The sequence below is a fragment of the Brachypodium distachyon genome, chromosome 1, assembly GCF_000005505.3.
Source record: "Brachypodium distachyon strain Bd21 chromosome 1, Brachypodium_distachyon_v3.0, whole genome shotgun sequence".
In the NCBI taxonomy this organism is placed as follows: Eukaryota; Viridiplantae; Streptophyta; class Magnoliopsida; order Poales; family Poaceae; genus Brachypodium; species Brachypodium distachyon.
Window position 1 is genome coordinate 35,825,919 of NC_016131.3, and position 24,818 is coordinate 35,850,736.

General features: G+C 44.9%; 1 protein-coding gene across 1 annotated transcript; it reads right to left on the reverse strand.

The window, feature by feature from the left end:
• Window positions 1–15,701: 15,701 nt before the first annotated feature.
• LOC100830272 lies at window positions 15,702–18,396 on the reverse strand. The gene is made up of 6 exons (XM_024460927.1): window positions 17,794–18,396; window positions 17,579–17,655; window positions 17,390–17,450; window positions 17,047–17,278; window positions 16,478–16,913; window positions 15,702–16,364 (listed from the first exon to the last, which is right to left on the reverse strand). Exons 1-6 carry the CDS (start codon window positions 18,176–18,178, stop codon window positions 15,972–15,974), a joined length of 1,584 nt encoding a protein of 527 aa, XP_024316695.1. The 5' UTR covers window positions 18,179–18,396; the 3' UTR covers window positions 15,702–15,971.
• Window positions 18,397–24,818: the final 6,422 nt, after the last annotated feature.

Here is a 24,818-nt window from a genome sequence, read left to right on the forward strand (position 1 = left end):
TCCGGCAATCTGCCTTTCAGAGACTGACTAAACCTCGATCATCCCCACCGCTGTCACCTTGGTCGCTGACGGATGAAGTTGATCTTACTGATACCGGATATTCTCCTGAAGCTATCAAACGATCCAGAGATGAACATACACAAAATATCAATCGACAACAGAAGGCACTGATTCCTATTGGTACGGTCTTTGAAAGATTGGATTTCAACTCGAAGAACTTGACTTTGTCGGCGCCGGCGCCGGCGCCGGAGAAGACACATTCCCTGCCGGCCGGCGCCCAGTTAACTATGCGGCGGCATTGATGGGCGCCAATCAAGATGATTCCGGTCAAACCCGTGATGGGCATCTTGGTCTGAATGTTGGCCCCAATAAAGGCCCGACACAATTGGCTGATATGGGCCGGGGGGACAAAAATGGGCTGCAGCCCAATTGCCCGCGGTGCTTTAAGCATGGCCATAATTACGCTAATTGCACTAATCCAATTCACCGCGAGTCTCTTTGATGCCTAGGCACACTTACCGGTTTTGTCAAAAATGGCAAGCACAGGACATACTTAATCGGGATTCTTCGATTAGGAAACCCAACGGATTTGTTTTCAGGCCAAAATTTCTGGAAATTCCTCTTTCGCACTGGCCTCCAGGAGAGACTGCCACGTGGTTCAGATCCACGGCTCACAATGGTAGCCAGCTTGACCAGGCCTCAATATTTTCATCATTTTCCCAATATGAACATTATTTGGCTTTGAGAAAACAGGGGGTCCCTTCGTCTTCCTCGGCTCCGCCGACGCAGCCTAAACCCCAGTCCACAGTTGCTCCTGCTCTCAGCTTTGGCAACGGCGAGGCCCCTCTGATGGCGAACTTCCCTGTCGACCCGGCGCCCCTCCTTCCTGGCAAGTTCGACATCATCGACTTCCCGGGGAGGCCCTAGCAATGCAGGTATCATGTCATCGGCCATATTCCCGCCAAAAATGAGGATGTCGCTATCATCAACTTGGCTCCTGCTCCCAACCCCGATGCTCCATTCCATGAAACTACAGATATGATTATCGACTTCCTTGATGGGCACCTTGGTATTGGATTTGACCACATGCAGCGCTCCTCATTAGGTCATGCGATTATTCGGTTGAACTCTACTAGTAATAGGGACTGGCTTGCTCTTAACAGCCCCCATCTGCATAATGGCATTCAGTTCACCTTTATGGAGCATAATAGAGGGATTAACTGGAGGGCATTCACATACAACCAGGAAGTCTGGCTTATGCTCCTTAATTTGCCTCTGGATTTATGGGATTCTGCTCATGTGAATGCTGCTAAACTTATCAGCTGGGACAAAACTGTCAGTAATCTTACTAGGGCCATCATCAAGGTGAGAGTTGAAACACTGGCTGATATCCCATATAGCATCATTGTCTCCCATGGAAATAATTCGAATGCTGAGTCATGGTCATGCCTTGTTTACATACTCAGCCAGAGGTTAATGGGGATGGAGCCACCTGATGAAGATGTGCCACCTGATAATGGGGGCACACCACACCCTCTGCCAGCACTCCCTTTCCACCAGGATCATGGACAGCATGCGCCCATCATACCTGATCTCAATGAGCTTGTTCAATGGCAGCCATGGCTTGCTCCACCAGAAGATGTTCAGCAGAATCACCTCTCTGAGACCCCTTGATTGCTCAGAACCTTATGCAGCTATTTGATGAAGTCCAGAACATGCCTATGGCACAGGACCCTGTGATAGATCATGATGATGACAGTGCTATCACACTTACCCTGAGCAGCAATGCACCTGATCATGCCTCTGCTAGGTCAGTTAATCAGATGCAGCAACACCCTGAGCAGAATATGCAGGTTCTTCTGATGCCAAACAATTTTGCTGGTCAGATTACTGATGATGTTCAGCTGCAGGTGGCACCTGGTAATGGTGCCCTGGTTAACCCCAATGATATGCTGATTGGGAGAGTTATCATCCCTCCTTTCACTCATGACCTGCATGATTTCCTTTCTCTCATGGATGATGATATCCATCAACCCCTGATGGAAAAGTTCCACATCACAAATGAAGGTACTGACATTTGGCAACAACTCTTCATGCCTTCTCATAAGAAGGACCCCACTGTCACCATACCTGGCTCATGAATTGACTATTTCATTGCCATGCTTATGTCACCTGAGAATTTTTCATGGGTTAGAAAGGTTATTCTATATAATATGTGGAGTATATTTGCTGCCACTAATGACATATCCAGGCAATATATGATGCCTGATACATGTCCTTCTAAAGTTGAACCTACATGCAAACTGACACTTAGAGCTATGGAGGTCACACAAGGATTCCTCACCCCACAAGCTCCTAGACTTACCCTCCTGCCTGATGAACCAGTCAAGACCACCTCTGCTATCAGAGTTAAGAAGAACAGAAAACCACCTGTTGTTGACACTAAGGTGAGAAGAAGCCCAAGGCTGAAGGAGAAGAATTGTGGTTTCAAACACATTACATGTATCAATAAACACCGCCTGGCCTATGCTGCCACTGCTCCCAAGATCAACAACAAGGTGGCGAGAAGCCTCAGTGAAAGATTTGGCTTGGCTGCTGATTGCAAACCTTCTGATGCTGTTGATCCAAAGAAGAAGAACAAGAAGAAGATCCAGGATGATACTCCCACAAAGAAGCAAAAGAAGAAGTAATGGATGGCATGTCTTATTATGCCTGACCTAAAGACCTATACATTTTCTTTGCAACACCCTATGTAATAAGTTTTATGTCATGTTTCCTGAACTCTCTATGTGCACTTTCCTTCTGAAACCCACCCTGGGTGATAAGACTTGCTTTATGTGCTGGAATGTGTTTGAACCCTTATGGGGATGCACTTACGTCAGTTTACATTGTGATGACTACTTGGTTCACAATGCACAAAAGTTAAATTTCCCTGTTTCCTATGAATTGCAAAGAATGAAATTTTTTGTCATGGAACATTAGGGGACTGAATGGCAAAGATAAATGGGTTCATGTTAGGAATAAGATTGAAGAGAGTGGCTGCTCGACTAAGAGGGTGCATGTGGACTTTGCTTTCATTCAAAAATTCTACCCCAGAAGATTCAACAAATTTCTTTTTCACCCCTCTAATGGTAGATCAGGAGGGCTCCTGACCATATGGAATGGAAACACATTTGATGGGCAATTGGCTTTCTCCAATAACTATTCCCTATCGGTTGAATTCACATGTCTTAGCTCACACAAGAAATGGACTCACACCAACATCTGTGGTCCATGTCAAGATGAACCACGCTCAGATTTTCTTGATTGGCTGCATCAGATTGTCATGCCAGATGATGAGAACTAGCTGATACATGAGAATTCAACTTCCTCAGGTCACCAGATGACAGGAACCTGCCTGGGGGCAACACATCTGAGATGTTCAAATTCAATGAGGTCATTAGCCATCTGGGATGGATTGAACTTCCTTTGAACGGACGCAAATATACATGGAGCAACATGCAGGATTCACCACTACTTGAGAAATTGGACTGGTGCTTTACTTCACTCAATTGGACCCTTAACTTCCCTAACTCTGATGCTACCCCACTTGCCAAATCCACTTCAGACCATGTCCCATACATTATCAGCATTAGCACTAACATCCCAAAAGCTCAAATCTTCATATTTGAAAACCACTAGATGAACAGACATGGTTTTCTCAAGCTGGTTGCAGATTCATGGCATGAGAATACAACTATTATAGATGCAGATAAACGAATTGCATTTAAACTCAAGAGGCTCAGTAGGTCTATGAAGAAATGGCTGAAAATAAAAAATGACATGGATACAGAAATTGATGACCTCAACAGCTTAATCCTCCTCCTGGATGCTATTGAAGATAATTGAGGGCTTACTGACAGAGAAAGCCAGCTCAGAGCACTAGTTAAGCAGAAATTTCAAGAATGTCTTAATGAACAAAGCATTTACTGGAGACAAAGAGGGAAAATTAAATGGGTCAAATTGGGGGATGAAAACTCCAAATTCTTCCACTCACTTGCTACTATCCAACACAAAAGAAATAAGATTGCCCGTATTAAGTGTGAGGATGGAACACTGGTTTATGAGCATGACATTAAATCACACATGTTTTGGCAGGCATACAAAGATAGGCTTGGTCGATCTGAAGGACAAGACCTCACATTACACTCCCAAGGTCTGCCCAATCATGATCAGGATCTGTTCGAACTGGAGGTCCCATTCTCTAAAGAAGAGATTGATATGGTGGTCAAGAGTCTCCCATGCAATAAGTCACCTGGCCCAGATGGATTTAATACTGACTTCATCAAAAAATGTTGGCCAATCATTAATGAGGATTTCTATGATTTATGTCAGCAATTCTACGATGGCAAGCTCTCACTATCATGTATTAATACACGCTACATCACCCTCATTCCCAAGACTGAACATGCTAATGGAGTTAATGATTTCAGACCCATCTCCTTGCTCAATTGCACTCTCAAATTGCTGACCAATCTACTGGCCAACAGACTGCAGAAGATCATTCTCCTCCTGATACATCAAAACCAATATGGCTTCATCAAGACTAGAACCATTTAAGATTGCCTTGCCTGGGCATTTGAATACATTCATGCTTGTCAGAAAACCAATGACGAGATCATTTTGCTAAAACTGGACTTTGAAAAAGCATTTGACAAGGTGGAGCACAAAGCTATCATCCAAATCATGCAGGACATGGGATTTGGTTACAAGTGGTGCCAATGGATCTCCCTTATTCTCAGTTATGCTACTTCCCATTTACTACTTAATGGTGTCCCTGGCAAATTGATTCACTGCAAAAGAGGAGTGAGGTAGGGAGATCCCCTATCACCACTACTATTTGTCATTGTGGCTGATCATCTCCAATACATCATTAATTCTGACATACATCATGGTTACATTGAAAGACCTATCCTGCCCAATGCCTGTCTAGATTTCCCTATCATTCAGTATGCAGATGCCACACTTATCATCATGAAGGCTGACGAGGAACAATTGCAGAATCTTCAAGGCACCCTCAACCAGTTTCATTCATCTACAGGACTGAGAGTTAACTATCAGAAGTCAAACTTAATACCACTCAATATGACTGTGGAGAGGGGACAACAATTTGCTGATCTTCTCAATTGTAAGATGGGCACTCTTCCATTCACATACCTTGAACTTCCGTTGGGCACCACCAAGCCAAAGATTGATGAATTCATGCCTATGATCAAAAGAATTGAGAGCCGACTAACCTGCTTCTCCAGTTTGCTCTCATATGGTGGAAAGCTGCAGCTTGTCAACTCTGTCCTCTCTTCACTCCTACTTTCCAGATGAGCACCTTCATGCTTCCTAAAGGGGTGATTTCACAAATCGATAAATACAGAAGACACTGCTTATGGAGGGGACATGATCTCACCAAGAAGAACCCTCCTCTTGCTGCATGGGAAGTGGTGTGCTGTCCTAAAAAGGAAGGTGGTCTTGGGGTCATTAATTTGGAGCTCCAAAATAAAGCACTCATCATGAAAAATCTGCACAAATTTTACAACAAAATTGACCTTCCTTGGGTCAGACTGGTCTGGGAACTGTACCACACCAATGGTCTCCCCCCCAGAGACTATTGCTGATCCTTCATTTTGGTGGCGAGACACATTGAAGCTTCATGACCAATACAAACAGATTGCTCAATGCTCTATTCAATCAGGACGAACTGTCCACTTTTGGTTGGATCAATGGCAGGATGACAAGCTATGTTTCACATGGCCCCAACCGCACTCATTTGCTGTGGACCAAAAATATTTCAGCATGGTATATGAAGAATAGTATTGAGATTACAGACAACTTCCACCTTCCTCTCTCTGCTGATGCATGTAGGCAGCTTCAAGAACTTGAACACTTGATCAATGGTATGTCACACACTGAGCAGAATGATATATGGACTTATCCCTGGAAGTCCCCTGGTTACTCCACAGCCCACACTTACAAGCTCCTCATTACACATATTGACATACATCAGATTTTCAATTGGATTTGGGCCTCTTGCAATCAACTCAAGCATAAAGTCTTCATGTGGCTTATGATGGTGGATAAATTAAACACACGTGCTATGCTGCTCAAGAAGAACTTCCACATTCAATCACACAACCGTGTCCTCTGTAACCAGCAGGCAATGGAGACCAGGGATCACCTCTTCTTTAACTGCCAATTTGCTGCCGCATGCTGGAGATACATCTGTCCCAGTTATGCTCCCGAGAATAGCATCTTCACTACAATGGAAACTCTCAAGCAAGAACTTCACGTCCCTTTCGCCATGGAGATCATTACACTGGCTACATGGAGCATCTGGAAGACGAGAAACGACTACATCTTTAATGGGATTACTCCATCCTTGTATCGCTGTAGAAGAACTTTCAAAGACGAACTCAATCTTGTTTTTCATGGAGCTAGAAGAAAGACATACAACGGCCTAAAGGTCTGGATTTATAATTTCATGTAGCTACCATGTACATATTCCCTTTTTGATTATATATGCAATAGGCCTTATGGCCTAAAGCTTTCCGTCAAAAAAACATTCCATGCACCGCGACATGAGTATGTTTTGTTGTAGTAGCAAATTGAGTCATGATTTGGTGGTTGGGCCTGCAGTTGGCCAATTTCATCGTCCGGATTGATCGTTTGGGTTCACCTGGGAATACTGACATTTTAATTTTAGAAGGCCTCATCATGCATGCTTATATTTAAAAGACCTTGTTCTTGGATGGTGTAGAGGCCGGGAGGGAAATTCCCTTCCCAACTTTTGTTTCGACCGGGCTTGATGCTGTCGAGATTTATATCTTGATACTCAACTTTACCAGAGAGGGATTATTTGGCGAAGCTCCACCATTGAGGTGATTAGCGGACGAAAGACAACCCAATTTGGGTTTGCCGGGAAGAGGTTTTATATATTATTATTTTTCTTTTTTGTCCTATTTTTAATTTCCATCATCAACACTTTTACTTTTCTCGCTTTCGGTTGTCTCCAACTTTTACTTTTCAAATTTTAGTTTTCCTAAGTTTTGGTCTTTTGAACTTTTGATTTTCTTAACTTTTATTTTATTTTCGAAGAAAATTTGGAAGAATTTTACATTTTCCTTGAACTTTTAATACTTTTTTTTCTTCTAGATTTTACACATTTTTGGACTTTCAAAGAAAAAAAATACACAGATGGAACACACACACAACATACAGATGGGATCACCCACGCGTTGGAGGAGCTGAGGTGGTGGTGCGCAGAGGAGATTGAGGTAATTGCACCATTGACCCAATAACTTGAGAGGTGGGAGTAGTTTAGTCTAACAAGTTGCAAAACTGCTCCCACCTAATGCTCGTTTTGCAACTTGTTGGACTAAACTACTCCCACGTCTCAAGTTGTTGGGCCCGTGGTGAAATTACATCATGAGAATTTTATACTGCCTAAATTTTTGCATCTTTGTGTGATCAGGTTTGAGGCTGAGGTGAGCATGGCACGTGGAGGAGAGGAGGCTGAGTGCGAGGATCATCAACTGCTGATATCCGACATCAAGATATGCGCGAGGGAGGAGAGAGAGGCAGGTGCACCACAAATAAAAAGATGGAGGATACAAGTTAGAACAACAAATTGTGTGCAAGGGCAGCCAACGACAAGAATGACATGCCAAGTTGCACCACAAGTTTAGTCCGAGTATGAGGCGCACTAGGACAGCCCACGATGAGTTCTACAAGTCTAAGGGGCACCTGGAACCGCGAGTCCATATTTAAGCCAAGTCCTATCCAGATTGCTTGTATCAGTTTGAGTCGAACCATGTCTGGGTTCAAGTCTGAGTCCACGTAGGGTTGCTGACCACCCCTCACCTATATATACAAGGGGTGCACCTAGGGTTAGACCACATTTAGCTTATTTTGAGACTCTGTTGAATTGCGAGAAGCACTCATTTGGAATCCTATACATCATATTCGTTTCAATAGGGTGTCTATTATCTACTGAAATTTCGAGCATTATTTTTCACTCCGAATTGTGAGATTACGAAACCGCTTGTGGTCGGCAGACTACTGCGCAAGTGTGTGGTGCTGCGAATTTTCATTGGGTTGCAAATTCGTAGTTCGGCGACGGGTGAACAGCTGGAAGATTTGTAGAATCATACAAGTTATTCACGTTCCTCTTTGAGAATATCGGGCCGTCCTTTATCATCTCGGCTCTTCGATCAGCAACAAGCGAGGAAGCATCACAACGTGATGCGTGTGTCGGAAGGGAGAGGAAAGGGGAGGTTGGCCGTCCGACAGGAAGCAATAGTGGCGACATGATAAGAGAAGCTGCAGCGTCAACGCGGAGAAACTATACCTGCTGGGCGAAGGAGCGGCGACGACACACGAGGAGGAGCTCCGCCGGCCGACGGAGGAGCGGCGGAGCGCGGCGATAGAAAAAAAATATGAATAGGGCTCGCAAATCACCATATCACCATCACCATCTACTAGTAAAAGAATGTGCGGACAGACCTAACACGCGACCGTATGCGCGTGGGAGCTGGGACGCGTACAGTACCTTGCTAGAGGGACTGCTAGGTGAGCAGGTGCATGCTATATGAGTAAAAGAGCAAGATTCCATGCATGCATGCACATGCACATAAGAGACAAAACAATGGCATCGTCTTTATTCCTTCTAAACTTCAAACTTGAAAATAGTTTAACTTTCACGTTGTATGTCCGATTTATGATCTGTCTTCACGGTTTGTTTTGCCTCGACAAGATCTTTCAAACTAGATTACATATTGATATATTTTGACGATGTTTTTTTTCGTTTTAAAAGTTACCATCCCATTATATATAAAGTTTCCACCATGTTGGTAACAAATTATGTAGAAGTTACCATCCTATAATATGCAAAGTTGCCACCATGTTAGTAACAAGTTACCACGTGGTACCTTCATACCGGATAGAATGGTACCTTCTGCGTTAAAGTTGCCATCGTATGATATGTAATGTTGCCATCATGTTACTAACAAGTTACCACGTGGTAGCTTCAAACAAGATAGAATAACTTGTGCATTGAAGTTACCACCTTGTAATATATAAAGTTGTCATCGTCTTAGTGATAAAATTACCGCATGGTAAATTTTTCAGAGTAGTATGGTAACTTATGCATTATAGCATGGTAACAAAAGATTTTTAGAAAGTTAGTCAAAATATAATCAAAGGTGATCTAGTTTTAAGCCCTCGTCGCGACAAACTCAACGATGAAGACCGATCGTAAATCGGGTAGATAATTTGATCTACAAAACTTTTTGAATGTGTGAAATCAGCCTTAAATGTGCACTTAGCAATTGATTATCTTCATATGTGCATCCCGCGTATGATGCATGCAGCTTTTTAGCCTGTGCCTAACATATGCACGCATGCAGCACCTGCATGTGTGCCCTGTCCAACCAGTAAAAAAAAAGTATCTTTGCGTGTGAGAAGCCAACGCCACGCTGGCGCATCGACAACTCTGGACCAACGGCAACCGTGCGCGCGAATCGACACAATAAAAAACATTAGCTCTTTATAATTTAGGAAAAGAAAATCGCCCCCCTAGCGGACAGATTCACCGATCCATCCTTCCCGTCTGCTACGCCGCCGCCCACACCGGCCCGCCGCCCACGTCCACGGCCCGCCTAAATCCACGACTAGGAAGACGCCGTCCACGTCGCCGCCGCCGCCGATTCTGCCACCGTCCCCAACTCGCCCACATCGTCCAAGGTGACTCACCGCCGCCGCTGTCCCCCAACGCCGCCGCCACCCACCCCCGCCAGCAAGAAGATCGGGTGCTACATCCTCAACCTCATTGCCCACCCCCGCCGGCAACCAAACCAAATTGTGGAAAGCATTACGATGGGGGCAAACAGTTCATTAGCTCGGCACATGAAGAAATTGGATGTACTAATGGACAGCTAGATCCATCTTGCAATCCAATGCAAAGCAGATCCATATGCATTTCCAGTACTGATCAGCTGTTGCAATCAGAACAATGGATATAGGTTTGATCATAACTTTTAACCTAAAATATTAATTTATGTGTATTGAAACATTATCTAGATACCGGTGTTAGCCCATTGATGTCTTCCCTTTCTTGCATTTTGAATCGGAGGAGCTTGCTCAAAATATGATTACTCAAGAAATGAAAATGCCTCACTTAGCAACAAAGGCCAATCGATTTGTTTACATTCATGATATGTTTTGAGCACCTAGGAAAAGCTAGGGGAAACAAATGAAAATCGACTAACCAAGATGCTATGGAAGCAGGTAACATATATTGTCTGAGATTAAGCAAGTGTGCACTGCATGTCATATGAAAAGAAACAATATATTTGAAATTAGGATGGTCAGCAACTTGGTTATCCATCTTCAGGCCATGCATGTTGCTTTTCTTGTATATCTCTGATATTGTTTTATGCATCATCTGAAATCTGAGTTCAAGCTTGTAAAGTTAATGCGGTAATGCCTAGGTTATTCCTTGTGAACCCTCTCACTTGACGGGACAGCGACGGCGGCGGTTTTGCAGGAAGTCAACTGTGCGCGCCCGACAAAAGCTGCTTAGCGAGACGGTTCGTTGTTTTTGTTACAGATGCTTTTTTCATCAGGGCATATCGGGGGTTCTATGCAATCATATCAGTTTAGAGTATTTAATCAATACTCTTCTTTATATCTGTATGGATGCTAGAAATTTATCAGCTTGTAACCTGCACTCTATGATACACATCTCTATAGGAAAAAAAACTGAACATGAAAGCAACCTTCATTTAGATACTCTGCAGTTCTGGATCATAGTTCTCTGAGTTGGCCACAGTTTCAGCTGAAGGTCTCCAACCATTTTGTGTTTTGTATTTAAGGCCACCTATGCTGCACAATATTACTAACCATGCTAGAAGGTACATTAAGGAGGAATTATTTGACATCTAACTTTAAAATAACAGTTGAGTTGCTTACTTCAAATACACAAGGTTGTGCTGCTACGAACTTTTGCACGTTTTGGACCTGGTGTTGTACATCTTTCGTGAGTGCCCATTACTGCGACTGTTGTTAACGACGGTTGTAAGAATAAGATTCTGCCCTGTAATACACGCATGATAGAAGATGATATAAAATAAGAAGCATGGGATTTCATGTTGAATCTCTTAGCATGATTTCCTGTAATGTGTCATCTTTCGTTGGAAAGATTAGGTAAAGTATTGATACTTCATGATTTTTTTTTGAGTCCTTTTGCTTTGACTGCTGAACCCTGGAAATTTGTTCCATTTCTTCCTAATGAAATGACCTATTAAACCCACAGTGGCATATCAAGGCATAGCCTTCCCCTATCGTCTTCCATTCTTCCATAAAGGTAAACTACTACCCCACACTCTTGCTTTATCCTACCGATGACAAGAGCATGGCGGTGTCTGCAGAGTCTTGGGGCAAAGAGGTGCACACTGCCGTCTACATCCTCAACCGCACTCCAAAAGGTGCAATAGCTCTGCACTTTTGGCTTTGTCATTCATGTGAAGCGGCTCGGGCCAGGAATTCAAGCTCACCAACCGCTCTACTCCCATGGTTTTCGTCAGATACGAGGAAAGGGCACGGCCTAACGGTTTTGTTGGTGAGAAAGGAGTCGAGGACAATCCGTGATGTTATCTTCGGGTAGAACCATAGGTGGAACTAGAGCAGTGGACAAGCTAGAACACCAGCGGTCACATTTGGCATGCTGTACGACATGTTATTGGGAGACATCCCGGGCGCGCCCACGCCGGGGCCGGCAAAGTCGGCATCCAAACCATCTGCGTGAGGGTCATCTACAAACCCTGGCCACGACATCGGCAAGTGCGACGTCTATGCCGCTACGCTCAACATCTCCTCAACCTGTGCAGGTGGAATGGGTCATGCCTCTCACCAGTCACCACACGACCGTTTGCGGCACACCATGGACAATGCCAGCTGTTTCGTTGCCAAAAGATGTCAGATATCTACGGTGAGCTTGACGGCGGCAGAGAAGAGCTGCAAGAGGAACATAGTGCGTTATGTCTCGTGGCAGCCGATGAACTAGCTAGCATTGATGAGGCGCTGCACGATACAAGTTGGAAGGGTGCCATGAATGCTGAACTCAACTCGATCCGGAACAATGGGACATGGGAGCTGGCCGACCTTCCTTGGGGCCACCAGGTGGCGATCGAGATTAAGTGGGTCTTCAAGTTGAAGGACACAATCAAGCACAAGGCTCATTTGGTGGCCAAGGGTTACATGTAGGGGCAGGTCAAGGACTATGATGAGGTGTTTGCTCCGATGGCGCGCATGGAGACCGTGAGGATACTGCTTGCTCTCACTGCGCACCCGAAGTGGGAGTGCACCACATAGACGTAAATTCCGTGTTCCTTAACCGTGACCTCGCGGAGTAGGCTTATGTGCACCGATGTCTACAACGAGTATCGGGTGTTCATGCTGCACAAGACACTGTATGGCTGCGCGGCGCCGGCCGCATGCATGGTATGCAAAGTTGGACATTGCAGTACTAGTTTCGCTCGGTTTCAGGCAGAGCCCACTTTGTCGAGGAGGGTGCACGGCACAACGCTGCTTCTAGCGGGCATCTACATTGATGGTAAAATCATCACAACCAATGACAACATCGTTGACATTATCGAGTTCAAAGGTCAGATGTGCAAGCTGTTCGACATGAGTGATCTTGGCCGCCTGAGTTATTACTTGGTGATCAAGTTCAAGCAGCAGGATGGAGTACGATCATGCTGACCAGAGGGCATATGCCATGTTGGACATGTCCGGCATGTCAGGGTGCAACTCGTGCGACACTCCGATGGAATAGTGTCAACACGACTGGCTACCGAAGTGTTGTCAGAAGCCTGCGCTATCTCTGCAACGCAAGGCATGATATCACCCATGCTGTTGGCACGGTGAGTAGGTACATGGAAGTGCCGGCGGCGCTGTGCTGCGTGGCGGTGAAGCATATTCTGCGATATGTCAGGGGCACCGTTGGCCATGGGTGCTGCTACAACCGAGTCAGTGCTGATGGGCTACAGCAACAGCGACCTCGCCCGTGAAGCCAACGATCGGAAGAGCACAACGGGGATGGTCTTCTTCCCGACTCAAGCGTGATCACATGGACATCGCAAAAGCAGATGTTGTCGCACTCTCATCTTGTGAGGCGGAGTATATCGTGGTAGCCACGGCAGAATGCCAGGGTGTTTGGCTGTCCTGTCTTTATGGCGAGTTGGTCGGGAAAGGAGCCGATGAGGTTTCAGCTTCTAGTTGACACAAGTTTTTTTTTCGGAAAGGGGAAACGATCCCTGGCCTATGCATCAATCGATGCACACATCCATCTTTTATCGCAATCCGTTTTTTTGGCGGGCATGCATATTGCATTTTAATCAAAGTCATAGCTTTGAGCAATAACCCCAGATACTCGATTCCACTTCCTCCACAAGTGTATTGAAGAGTGCAAGGTGGAGGTCAATCACATTAGGACCGATGGACAAGTTGCCGGTATTTTAAGGAAGGCGCGTGCTTGGTCGAGTCAGGTTCATCCAAATGAGACAGAAGCTGGGGCTCGTCGAGATCGGGCAACAGGCTGCCTGCATTGAACAAATCACCGGTATTCTCACAGGCTCAAGTGTTCCACAAATCGACCGTATTAATTCTCACAGGCTTATTTCTTGAACACTTCAGCCTGTAGCCGTAGCTAGTTGCATGTACTCCACTCCAGGAGACAGGAGTAGTTGTTGTTAAGTGTATCAAATCCCCTTTTCCTATCAAATCGGTCTTTTATGTGAGATGTCCAGATGGGGTATCTTAACATGGTATCAGAACCAAATGTCTCAAGTTCAAGTCTCAATCCCCTCGTATTTTTCCATCATTTTCCACATCCACGTCGGATGTGTTAAGTATATCAAATCTCCTCTTCTTATCATATCGGTCTTTTAGGTGAGGTGTGTAGATGGGGTATCTTAACAGGGTATTAGAGCCAAAGGTCTGAAGTTCGAGTCTAAATTCCCCGCATTTTTCCATCATTATGCACGCCCGAGCTTTTTTCTTTTTTCCACATCCCCGTCGGATGTGAAGGAGGTGTTAAGTGTATCAATTTTTTTCTTCTTACGAGACTTTTAGATAAGATCGCTAGACGGAGTATCTTAAAGAGTTGTTACCGTATTGTTTTGCATGCAGCTAGATTCTGTTTTCAGCTAGAGTTCTGTTAGCTAGCTAGTAGCTGTGCCTGAGCGGACTTGGGAAGTTGGGATGCACGACACGGTCAAGTGCGCACAATGACTGCAGTAGTAAGGGCACTGGCCGGAGCTGGACTGCTGGAAAACTGGTGCAATTGCAGAAATTAAGGGCACTGGCCGGGTTTCTAGGCATAGGCCCGGGTCACCCGCCAGGTCTTGCCGCTACCAGTCGATCGGTAGTTCAGAGCCGCGACTCTGCCTCTGGAAACACTGCACACCGACGAGCACCGCGTCATTTCCCAGCGACATCATCGATATGCGTGATCTCCACCGTGAAAAAACCACTAGGCGGAGATACCAGTCACCACTGTCTTCACCGTTGGCCGCTTATTTAAGGATATTTGCCCAGTATCCTTCTCAGGCGCCAGCAGGTAAGGGAATGAGAGGAGCATGGGGACGGCAGCTAGGGTGGTGACGGCAGCTAGAGTACATCCTAGATCCTATCATGTAATGGCTTTATGTTCATTTGGGCACATTAATGTGACAATGATAAGTAGCATTCACAATATAAATAACCGAGATTATTCTTATGCAAAACACACTATATATCAACAATCATGTGCAAAACATATAAATATACCTAGTTTCTTAAGTGTATGGACATTCATTTTGTCACTAGACTTTAATTGGACATATACTAACTCGATAAATCATGTACTCGCCAATCGAACTCAACGTCCGGCACACCCATCGCCCAAGTTGCCACAGGCGCTGCACTTCCAGATGAGTTGGAGGCACCCATTATTTCTCATACAATCACTTCATGTTTGTCCCTTTCTCGACCCAGAACTCATTCAGTTAGATCAATCTGGTGCTAAATAAGAAATTATCTGATCGATGATACTATACTACTTATCAGACAGGCCTGAACATCGCAACAAGTCTCACCAACCATTTTTTTTTACATTTTCAGTTTCATTCACTTTATGGAGTGCATAAAATGTTATTCACATTTCTACTCACAGTTTAGAATAATGTAACGTTTCTTATACTTATTATAGCAACAAATAAATGACTATCGTTATAGCTTAACATCATTTCCATGAAATCAACTGCCACTGAGACATAGATCGATGAACACATTGATGATTAACATATATGCCGAGCCAGTTAATTATTTGATGAATTATGTGGTTAACTACATGTACTTATAACTTTTGTTGCGCATATGTACTTACAACTTTTGGTTTTCTATAATCATAAAAATGTGGATGTGACGTTCCTTTGTATCAACTAAAATTGTTCTGCTTAAATAACAATATACTAAATTATATGGTCAGGTTATAATCTGCTACACAATTTCCTATTCTTTTGAAGCAGGAATAAAACTATTATGTAGTATATGAGCAGGCAGACAAGAAATAGTAGAACACGGCAGTAATACAATAGCAAAACAACGCATATACTATCATGCAGATTGCAATATGAAAATTTTCATTTCTTATATGATTAAATTATCTTCCCAATGAGAACATGACAAAAACTGGACTGATCATGCATGTAATATATAGAGCAAGAGCAACAGCTAGTCACTCAACATAAGATATATATATATGTGTGTGTGTGTGTGTGTGTGTGTGTGTGTGTGTATTTGTCAGGAAGCATGTGGTTAAATTAGATTAACAATCTTATTAATTAATCTCATGGTGCAGAGTGCAAGTTTTGTAAGGCCTTGGGACAAGTACTTGAAAGATCTCACTCCAATGCCTTGATCGACATGGTGAGATCCAAAGTACTCAGCCCCAGAGCGGCCTTCTTGCTGCGGCTATCTGTTGCAACCTCTAACCTTCTGGCATCGCCGCAGCCGCCATCGTCAACGGCAACGCAATCCCGGAGTGACAGAGACAGAGAAAGTGGCAGATTGTTGTTGTGGTTGCCCACCTCCAACTCAGCGCTGCTCCTCTTCTTGCCCCTGCCATTATTGTCTGCCTCCACGTTGGGGCTCAGGCTTAGCTGCAACTCCGGCGTCCATCCACTCGCCTCCGACGCCAATGTTTTCTTCCTCCACGCATCTGTTTCGAATCGCGTTTCCTTAACCTCAATATTTTTGGAAGGAGCCGTCGGCTCTCGCTGCTCCTGCTTTTGCAACTGCACAGAGGCATACACAAATATCGTTCATAACTTCATATATATTTTGTGAAAGAACCTTGCAACTTGCAATCTAACTCAAGCTATATATGTGGACAATTAATGGTACGTACCAGTGGTAGGGATCCTGATTCACGCGTTGCCCCGACGAGATCTGATGACGACGTTGTGCTAATGTTACGGCTGGGGTGGTCGCAGCCATTGCTGCCGGCGGCACGTGGCCACAAAGATGGGCTGAGCTCAAAACCAGTAGTGGTGAGCCGCGCTGCCGACATTGTCCTCGAGGTGGGCCGTGGGCTGCTGCCGATCCCGTTAATGCTTCCGACTTTTGCGCCATCTTCTGGCCTACGGTCAGCGGCGCCGCTCATTGATGCCAACGGCGACGTCCGGTTAGCGGCGTTGGCGTCCCTCGCGTTGAACTTATCCGGCGTCGGCTTGCGGTCCTTCCTGAAGGTCATCTCGTGCACGAGTCCTTTTGCTGGAACATGGTCATTAACGGCGGCTGTCCTTGCCGCAGCCACGCGCTGGGTGAACGCCCATTCTTGATTCCTAGATACAAGGATAACAGACAAGTATTAGGGTTTCGACATGGTCATTCACATCACACAGCATTATAGTGTTTGTACTAGTTTTGATGAGTATACTGTGTTGTTGACTTGTTTTGTTGTCCTGCTTTGGGTACCTAAGACTACTGTAGTTGTTGGAGTCGAAGGTATGTATTGCAGATGGAGGCTTCCGGCGTTGGAGGAGACCGTAAATCTGCCTAGTATCCGGCAAGTCGGCGTTTCTCGACGCCAAGATCCCGCTGTTCTCGTTCAACCTGGAGGACAAAGAGGACCCAGCAGCTCGCTGGAAGAACATGTCGTGGAATCGATGGTCCGCTCTCCTCATGTGGAAATTCATGGGGGGAAATACTGCAGAAATTAATTGGAAAAAATCAAGGAAACGAACTCCACGAATGATATATATTTATATATGTTTCTAGCAAGCTAGCTAGGTAGCATCCTGCTGGATTAATAATTAACCTGATGATATGGCTGCCCTCTCGTGGCTTGACTGGTGTTCTATCTTTTTGCTTCGGTACATCTGAAAAGTAGACATGCATGGATGAATAGCAAAAGGGTTAACTAGGTCCAACCCTTGTCATGTGAAGGAAAGGAAAAACTAGCCACCAAGAAGACATGAGAAGTAGGTGTTTCCTTTTCTGCTTTTACCTGCAAGTGGCTTTTTACATGAGCAATGCTGAGCCCCCTCACATTCATCATCTGAAGCACAAGCTTTGGGGTTGCTCCTATATATCAACAAAAGTAACACAAAAATCGTTTAGATGAATCACGGACAAAGGAGAAATTAATTGTGAGAATTTATATAAAGAGATCGATGCACCACAACAAAAACAATCCATATACTAGGAGTGGGGATTTCTTACTCTCTTGGCCGCCCAGCCGCTCGACAGCGCGGAGGAACGCCATGTGGAGGTCAGGCGTCCACCGGAGCCGGGGGTGCTTAGACCGGTTGTACTGCCGCACCGTCGGCACCTTCTCGCAGCCGTCCATGTCGCCCTTTCTGCTGTCCGAATCGTTGTTTGTGCTGCTGTTGTTGCTGGAATTCCTTCCTCCTGCAACCTCACTTGTGCTACCACCACCACCGTTGTCATCGTCGTCAGCATCGTTGTAGTACATGTTCCCAGCCTCACTGAAATCCTCGTTGAGGTCCAGGGTCGCCAGTGGTACGGCGTTGTCCCAGGTTCCCGTTCCCTTACCATCATCTTCAAGAATCTCCACCACCTCCTGCTTCTCCTTCACCTCCCCCATGCCCCTCCTGGACTCCACCACCACCTTCTTCTTGACCCCTAATTAAGTCTAACCCACCATGTTAAGACTGGAATGACGATGTGGGAGCTAGTAGGAACCGGGAAGGAAGAAGAGGGGAATGTCTTGGGAATAATTGGTAGGGAGAGGGGGAAAGAAGATAGCATAAGCAAGCTACTTAAGGATGCAGAAATAATTTAAGGGACGGGGGAAATGGACAAGTAGTCTGCATTGACTAATTTTCTGGACTGGTATTCCGTCTGTTCCCTTTTTCTATAGATTGAAGGAATTGGGGCGTATACTACTGTTGTTATTTTGTGATGGGTGCTGGGGAATTTATTATTTGATGTGGGGCCCTACACACTGACTATCAGTTGGCTAATGACTGGCTGAAAGTTAAGCAAAAGGAGAACGTTGACACTTTCTACTGGACTCTTAGTGATAACAATTGTTTCTCTTGTGTTTTGCAGCATTAGTTGTGTGCCTAATTAACCATGCATGCATGGTATAAGTGTGTGGTAATAGTCCCTCGGCTCCCAAAGTATGGCGTATATATAAGTTCGTCATAAAGAGATTTTTAAAGTTCCATCAAGTCTATAGGAAAAGATTAATTAACATATCATCTAAAATACCAGATCAATATAGCATCCTACGTGCTAGATATTCATTGAATATATAAATTCTTATGGTCAGTTTATTTTACCATAGATATACATACTTTTTAGCTATACAGTCTTGGTCTGAATTTACATATTTAGGTGAGGAAGTCCGGCCGGGATTTCTTAATTAATAAGTGAATATCCCCCCGGCCCCACCTTCAGAACCATTATTGTGCGACATAGGAAGTTAATATTTTATCAGAATGGTTTTGAACGATCAACGAGTATGAAACGAGAGTTTGACTCAGGTCTGCAGAAATAAATACAATTTAATTTCTTGGGTACGTATAGCACCTCGGCCCCATGCATGATGTGATCAAGCTGATGACTCTGCTAATGACGATGTCGACGTTTGGCAAAAGAATTCTACGCATATTTAGTTTAGACCAGCTTGTAAACTCTCCTTTCACTAGCTACAACTAGAATGTTCATACATTCCAGCCGAGAACATTTTCGAAAGTGGCGTCCGATTCCATGCTACATTTCTCCTAGTTCCGCTCGCTACTGTATGAGAGAAATCCTTGTAATAGCTTTTTCCAATCTAGCCAGGGTTTCATGTTCAAATTTTCAGCAAGCTAGCCTTCCGATATTCATATAGTAGCAAAAATAATTTAAGGTTTAAATTTCAACAAATTTCGGTAATTTTGGCGTGCCTCAAAATTTTAGCCTCTTGGTAAAAAAATGTCGTTTTGATTCAAATTTGAGCTCAACCAAAATAGTTCATATATACTCGATCCATCCTAAAATCTAGTAGGTCAATTTTCTATTTTGATCGAAAACCAAGAAATTAACTTGTGCTAGACAAATCTATGTTCTGCTCTAGTTTTGATAAATTTTGGGGGATTCAAATACAGAATTCCGAAATAGGTTCTCAAAGATTCCCTTAATTTCAGTCATTTTGGTGTATACCAAAGTTTTTGTCCAAAACAACATTTTAAAACCTTGCAAACTAAAACATTCCTTCACAATTTTGACAATTTAAATATAAGCAAATTTAAATTGGGGGTAGATGTTCATGACGTTTTTTGGGTTATTGAGGCAAAATTATGTTTGGGGTACTGCGTCTTCCTTCCTGAGATAAGCTATTTCAAGGATCGATCGAGATACTATTATTGTTGAAAACTTCACGGTTTTACTAGCTTTCCACACGTTCCACAGCACATGTACGATGGCCTCGCTGAACAATAAGTAATTTACTCATTTGCCTTTAGGAATGGATGGATCGAGATAGACGGTTCTTTTACAAAGGCAACGCCGGCAAAGAACTGATCACATATTATCTTATCGATCGACTTTGATAGTTTGATGCGATGTATCTGCAGCCTAATTAACGAAAAGAACCTTTTATACAATGTTTTTATGTGTTAATTCCAACCTACCTAGCTCTATCAAGTGAAACCTTGCAAACCAAGAAATTCACCCTGGCCTTCATCTGGTGGCGAGATGACATGCTTAATTGCTACAGGCCGCAGCAGCCTTAAGATATTTTCTCCTAGGCTATATGCACCGAGAGGTGGTAGCTAGTTACTAGCTCATAGCTCATGTGACCGAACAAACGGCCAATCTGTCACGGAACCAAAAGCATTTAGATTTTCTAAGCTGTTTCGATTGGGTCGCTGACCCCCTTGTCTCGTGGATCTGAGTGTCCTGTCCGTGATAAAACAAAGCCTTGTTAGTTGACCTCTGTATGCACGAATAGCCTGCAAATACTGTCACTTTCTCACATGAGAGGATCCTTTCTTTTTATTAAATTAGCTACTTGTTCAGAAAAAAAGATAAGTTAATTGAGTTGGTCAGTTGATGACATGCATGCTAATTTGTTTTTTTCTTTCAGAAACTGATGTCTACTTCTCGGAGGTAGATTCCTTTTGCTTGTAGAGAATGAGTCCCAGTTGGACATTCTTATCGAGGATTTCAACAAAAGAGACCTAGCTATCCTGAAGTGTCATTTTTGGCCTTGGTGGGGTCAGACTAAAATTTAAGAGACGATCGAGTCAAGAGAAAATTTGACGTCCAGATCCATCAGCTTATGATATAAGTCATATTTCCTCGCAAAAAAAAGGATAAGTCATATTTAATTTAATTTCTGTATAATTCGGGGAGACATCTAAAGTGACCAGGGTAGCCAGATTGTTTTCTACGTGCAAGTTCAGCGCGTGACAAATCAATAATTGTTTTGTCAGGTCCCAAATGGACCAACAAATGAAAAGGGTAGGTGCTAGTTGAGAGCACACATAATCTTTCAGTTTCATCATTAATTGTTAGAATTTTGACCAACATGGCCCAGCCCATTTAGGTTATGTCAATAATTCCTATAAATTACAAAGTCCCATTTGGCCCATTCATGCACGGCAATAGGTGGAAATAAAGTTTAGTCCCACGTTGTTAGTTTACAGCGAGTTGGATTCTACTTGTTCTATGAGCATGAGAAGAGAACACCTACAAGCGCACTACTCCTCCTCCCTGCCTCGTCCAGGCGCGGGTTTCGGTAATGAGCCGAGGGACCTATGCCACCACCGAGTGGATTGAACCTAGGTAAAAACTTGTGTTCTTGTGGGATTCGTGTAGGTCAACGTCGGGACTCCTAGCGCCCACCGCCGAACAACTAGGGGGTGTGCTTCATCCCGGTGTCTTAGTTTGAAAGGGCATTTTTCTCCTAAGTGGTTTTGGTGGTGATGACAACATGTTGTGTGAACTAATCGTGCGCTAAGTATTTCAGATCTGATATCAAATGGCGCAAAACGATTCGACGTCCTCAAGATGGAAAAGAAGCGTAGTGGAGTTTAGCACTATTTTTGTTTATTGAGTCGTAAGAACTCCATACTATTAAGAGGAAGTCCACATGTGAAGGTAATGGGTGAATCGCTTTTCACGTACACAAACAAACATCTTGCACCCACATAAAGCCTACCCAATAGTGAGAGAGAACAACTTTTAATCTAGCTGGTGTGCTTGTGTTTGCCCAGGTCCTGAAGTTCCGATGGGGTTCCGGTCACCCGGAACTTCCACCCTACCTCCGAACCAGTTCCGCGACGCTACTGGAATCCAGTGTGGATTTTCGGAGGTTGAGCTGGAACTTCCGGTGACCAGCGGAAGTTCCGCCCCTGGAACTCGCAGTGCATAACGGTTAGATTTTGGGAAGTCCATATAAATAACCCTTTGTCCCAACAGGTATCTGGCCCGAGCTCGAAGCCAAGAACAGCCCCCTCTCTCCAAAGAACTCCATAAGCTTAAATCTACTAGATCTCCCTCCACAGAGCTTCCCCCTTGTTGATTCTTTGAGGATTGGAGGAGAAGAGTTAGATCTAGGGTTTCACCAAGTCACAAAGTTAATTGCCCTTGTTTTTCTTATGGATTTCGTTTCTCTTGGATCGTTGGGAACCCTAAACGGAAGCGGTTGCCTCGTGCTCTCCCTTTGTGTTGTGGAGCTCGAGAATTGGATTGGGAGCCTCCAATTAAGTTGTGGAGAGAGATTTGGTCAAGTTTGTAAGGGTCCGGACTTTGCCCTCAAGGAAACCATTAGTGGAACTCACCTCACCTTTGTGGTGTTGTGAGAGAAGAATAGAGTGAGCGAGACAGCTTAGCATTGAGATCTTTTACGGTACCTTTATGAGGCATTCATTTTATTAGATCCGAGGGCCCATATTAATTTGTAGCGGTGGTAAAAACATGAGTATCAAAACCGAGTAGTAGAGTTCGATAATTCTGAAAATACTCCTGCATGACAAGGCAAAAGAAAGAGAAAATCCCGCAGTTTCCTGTTGGCCCAGGCCCATTTGACCGAGTGAGTCGTCTCCCTCATCCTCTCGATCACTTGAAACACGGCGAGTAGTTCCTCGTCCACTCACGCTGCGCAAACGAGGAATGGAGTCATCTAAAAAAGTGAGGAACAGAGTCGGCCGGCCTAATACCGGGGAAGGAGCGGCACAAGGCATCGGGAGAGAAACGTGTCGGTGTCTTGGGGGCGGAGGTGGTACAGTAGCATGGAGCGAATGGCAAGGGGTCCAGGAAAGCGTGCACAGGGGCGAGCATGACAAGGGAGAGGACGTGGCGGCGCTGAGTTCTTTCACGATGGGGTGGAGTCTGGATGCGATCGATCTATCCACGCCGATCTACCGTTTTGGGCCTCATGGGCCTCATCCAGTTAGGCTTATGAAAATTCTCATGCACGTAAAAAGTCTAAATTAGCCCTGGTAATCAACTTTCTACTACTCTTTTCTTCTCGTGGTATCAAAAGGTACGGTAAATTTTTTCTATCATTTCTATACCAATATATTAAATTGGAGTTCGTGGTGATGGTACGGGCGTCGCGGTACATCATTTCACCGAAATTACGAATCTACCACTGCTGTCCCCACGCGTCTTTTAATCCCGGTTCCTGCGGTCCTCAAGCGCAGAAATAACACGTACCGCCCAAAAAAGAAAAAAAACCAATAGAGCCCTCCTCGCTCCTCCTCCTCTCCTTCGAATCTCACCTCCACCCCCTGCCCGATCTGGATCTCGACAGCGCTCGCCACCGCTCTTGGTCGTCTCCACCAGCTCGTGCGCATCGGCGGCGTCCATGCACGGAAGGCGGCTGTGGACCCGCGGCTCCGTCGCGTGCCCCGACCGCTGCCTCCGCCGGCTCGTGCACGCCGGTGGCTCCCCGCGGGACTTGGACGGCAATGGGATGAGCCTGAGGCCGGGATGGCGGTGGCCTCTCGCAAGGCAACAGGGACCGTGTCGGCGCGAGTCATCGGTGGCCCTCCCGACGGGCAGTGGCGCGTGGCGACCAGTGGCTGGGACGCGATGGGTGGGCGGCGCGCGGGCGCGGCGAACGGACGGACAAGGCTGCGAGAGGACGCAGGCGGTGGCGCACAGGCGTACCAGGCGGCAAGTGGGATCAGGTGGCGGGAATCTATGGGCGGAGACGGTGCGCACAAGCAGGCGGCCACGCGTGACGGCGCGATGTTCAGTGACTGGATGAATCGGGACGGGGAGAGGAGGAGTTTGCACTCAGGATGGATGGAGAGGGTAGTCAGAGGGAGAGCGAGAGAAATTGGGAGAAGGGATAGGAGAGCAGGGCAAGTATCCATTAAGCAAAATTTTATACTGCCGCTTGCTTTATGTGATGGCTGCTGTTGCTGCTTGCTGTCTTGATCAATATACCGATGCTTGTTGTTTAAATCATCACCACACGGGGAGGTCGAGCGGCTTGAACGGATGAAAGTGATAAACATTATCATTGCTACTTGTTCTTCATTGTTCATGATTATATTGAGAATCACTTCATGAATTCAGCAAAAAAAGTTAAAAAACGCACACACATGACTTTTCAAGTGTGGTGTATGTGAGAATAGTGATAACCTGGAGGTAGAGAGCAAAAGACTTGAGCATTTGTCACTTTCTTTTTACACGGGATATAGAAGTGAGACAAGTGCAAAAGGAAAAGAGACCAGAATATAGCCTACAAAAATAAACATATCATAATCGTTATATACATATGGGCTCATCAAACACATCAACATTTAATTTGACGTTTTAATAAAATTTTCCGTTGTTCCGTAGCAACGCACGGGTCTTTTGCTAGTACGTATAGTATAAGTGTAAAAGAAATAACCATGTGAACCATACATGCAGTGTGCTCATGGTTGCTGGCATCAGTAATCTCTCATTTTTCTTTTCATTTTTTTTCTTTTCGAAAAAGGGATCTACCTGGCCTCTGCATCGAAATGATCCACACATCCAATTTATTGCAAACTTAAATCATCTCACTACATCAATCATGGATCACACAAAGTGGATACAAAAATAAGCCGAACAAAGCAGAGATCTTGAGAAAAATGTTTATGCATCCTGCAGTCTACCAACAAGCCGCCAGCCAGCCTGGTTGGAGATATCCCGAGCGACCATCTACAGCCTGGTGCACTCAGAAGCCGAATGCTCCTGCTTGTCCACAAGGAGGAGGAAAGACCATAGGCGGATCAGTGATGTGGCCCTGAAGA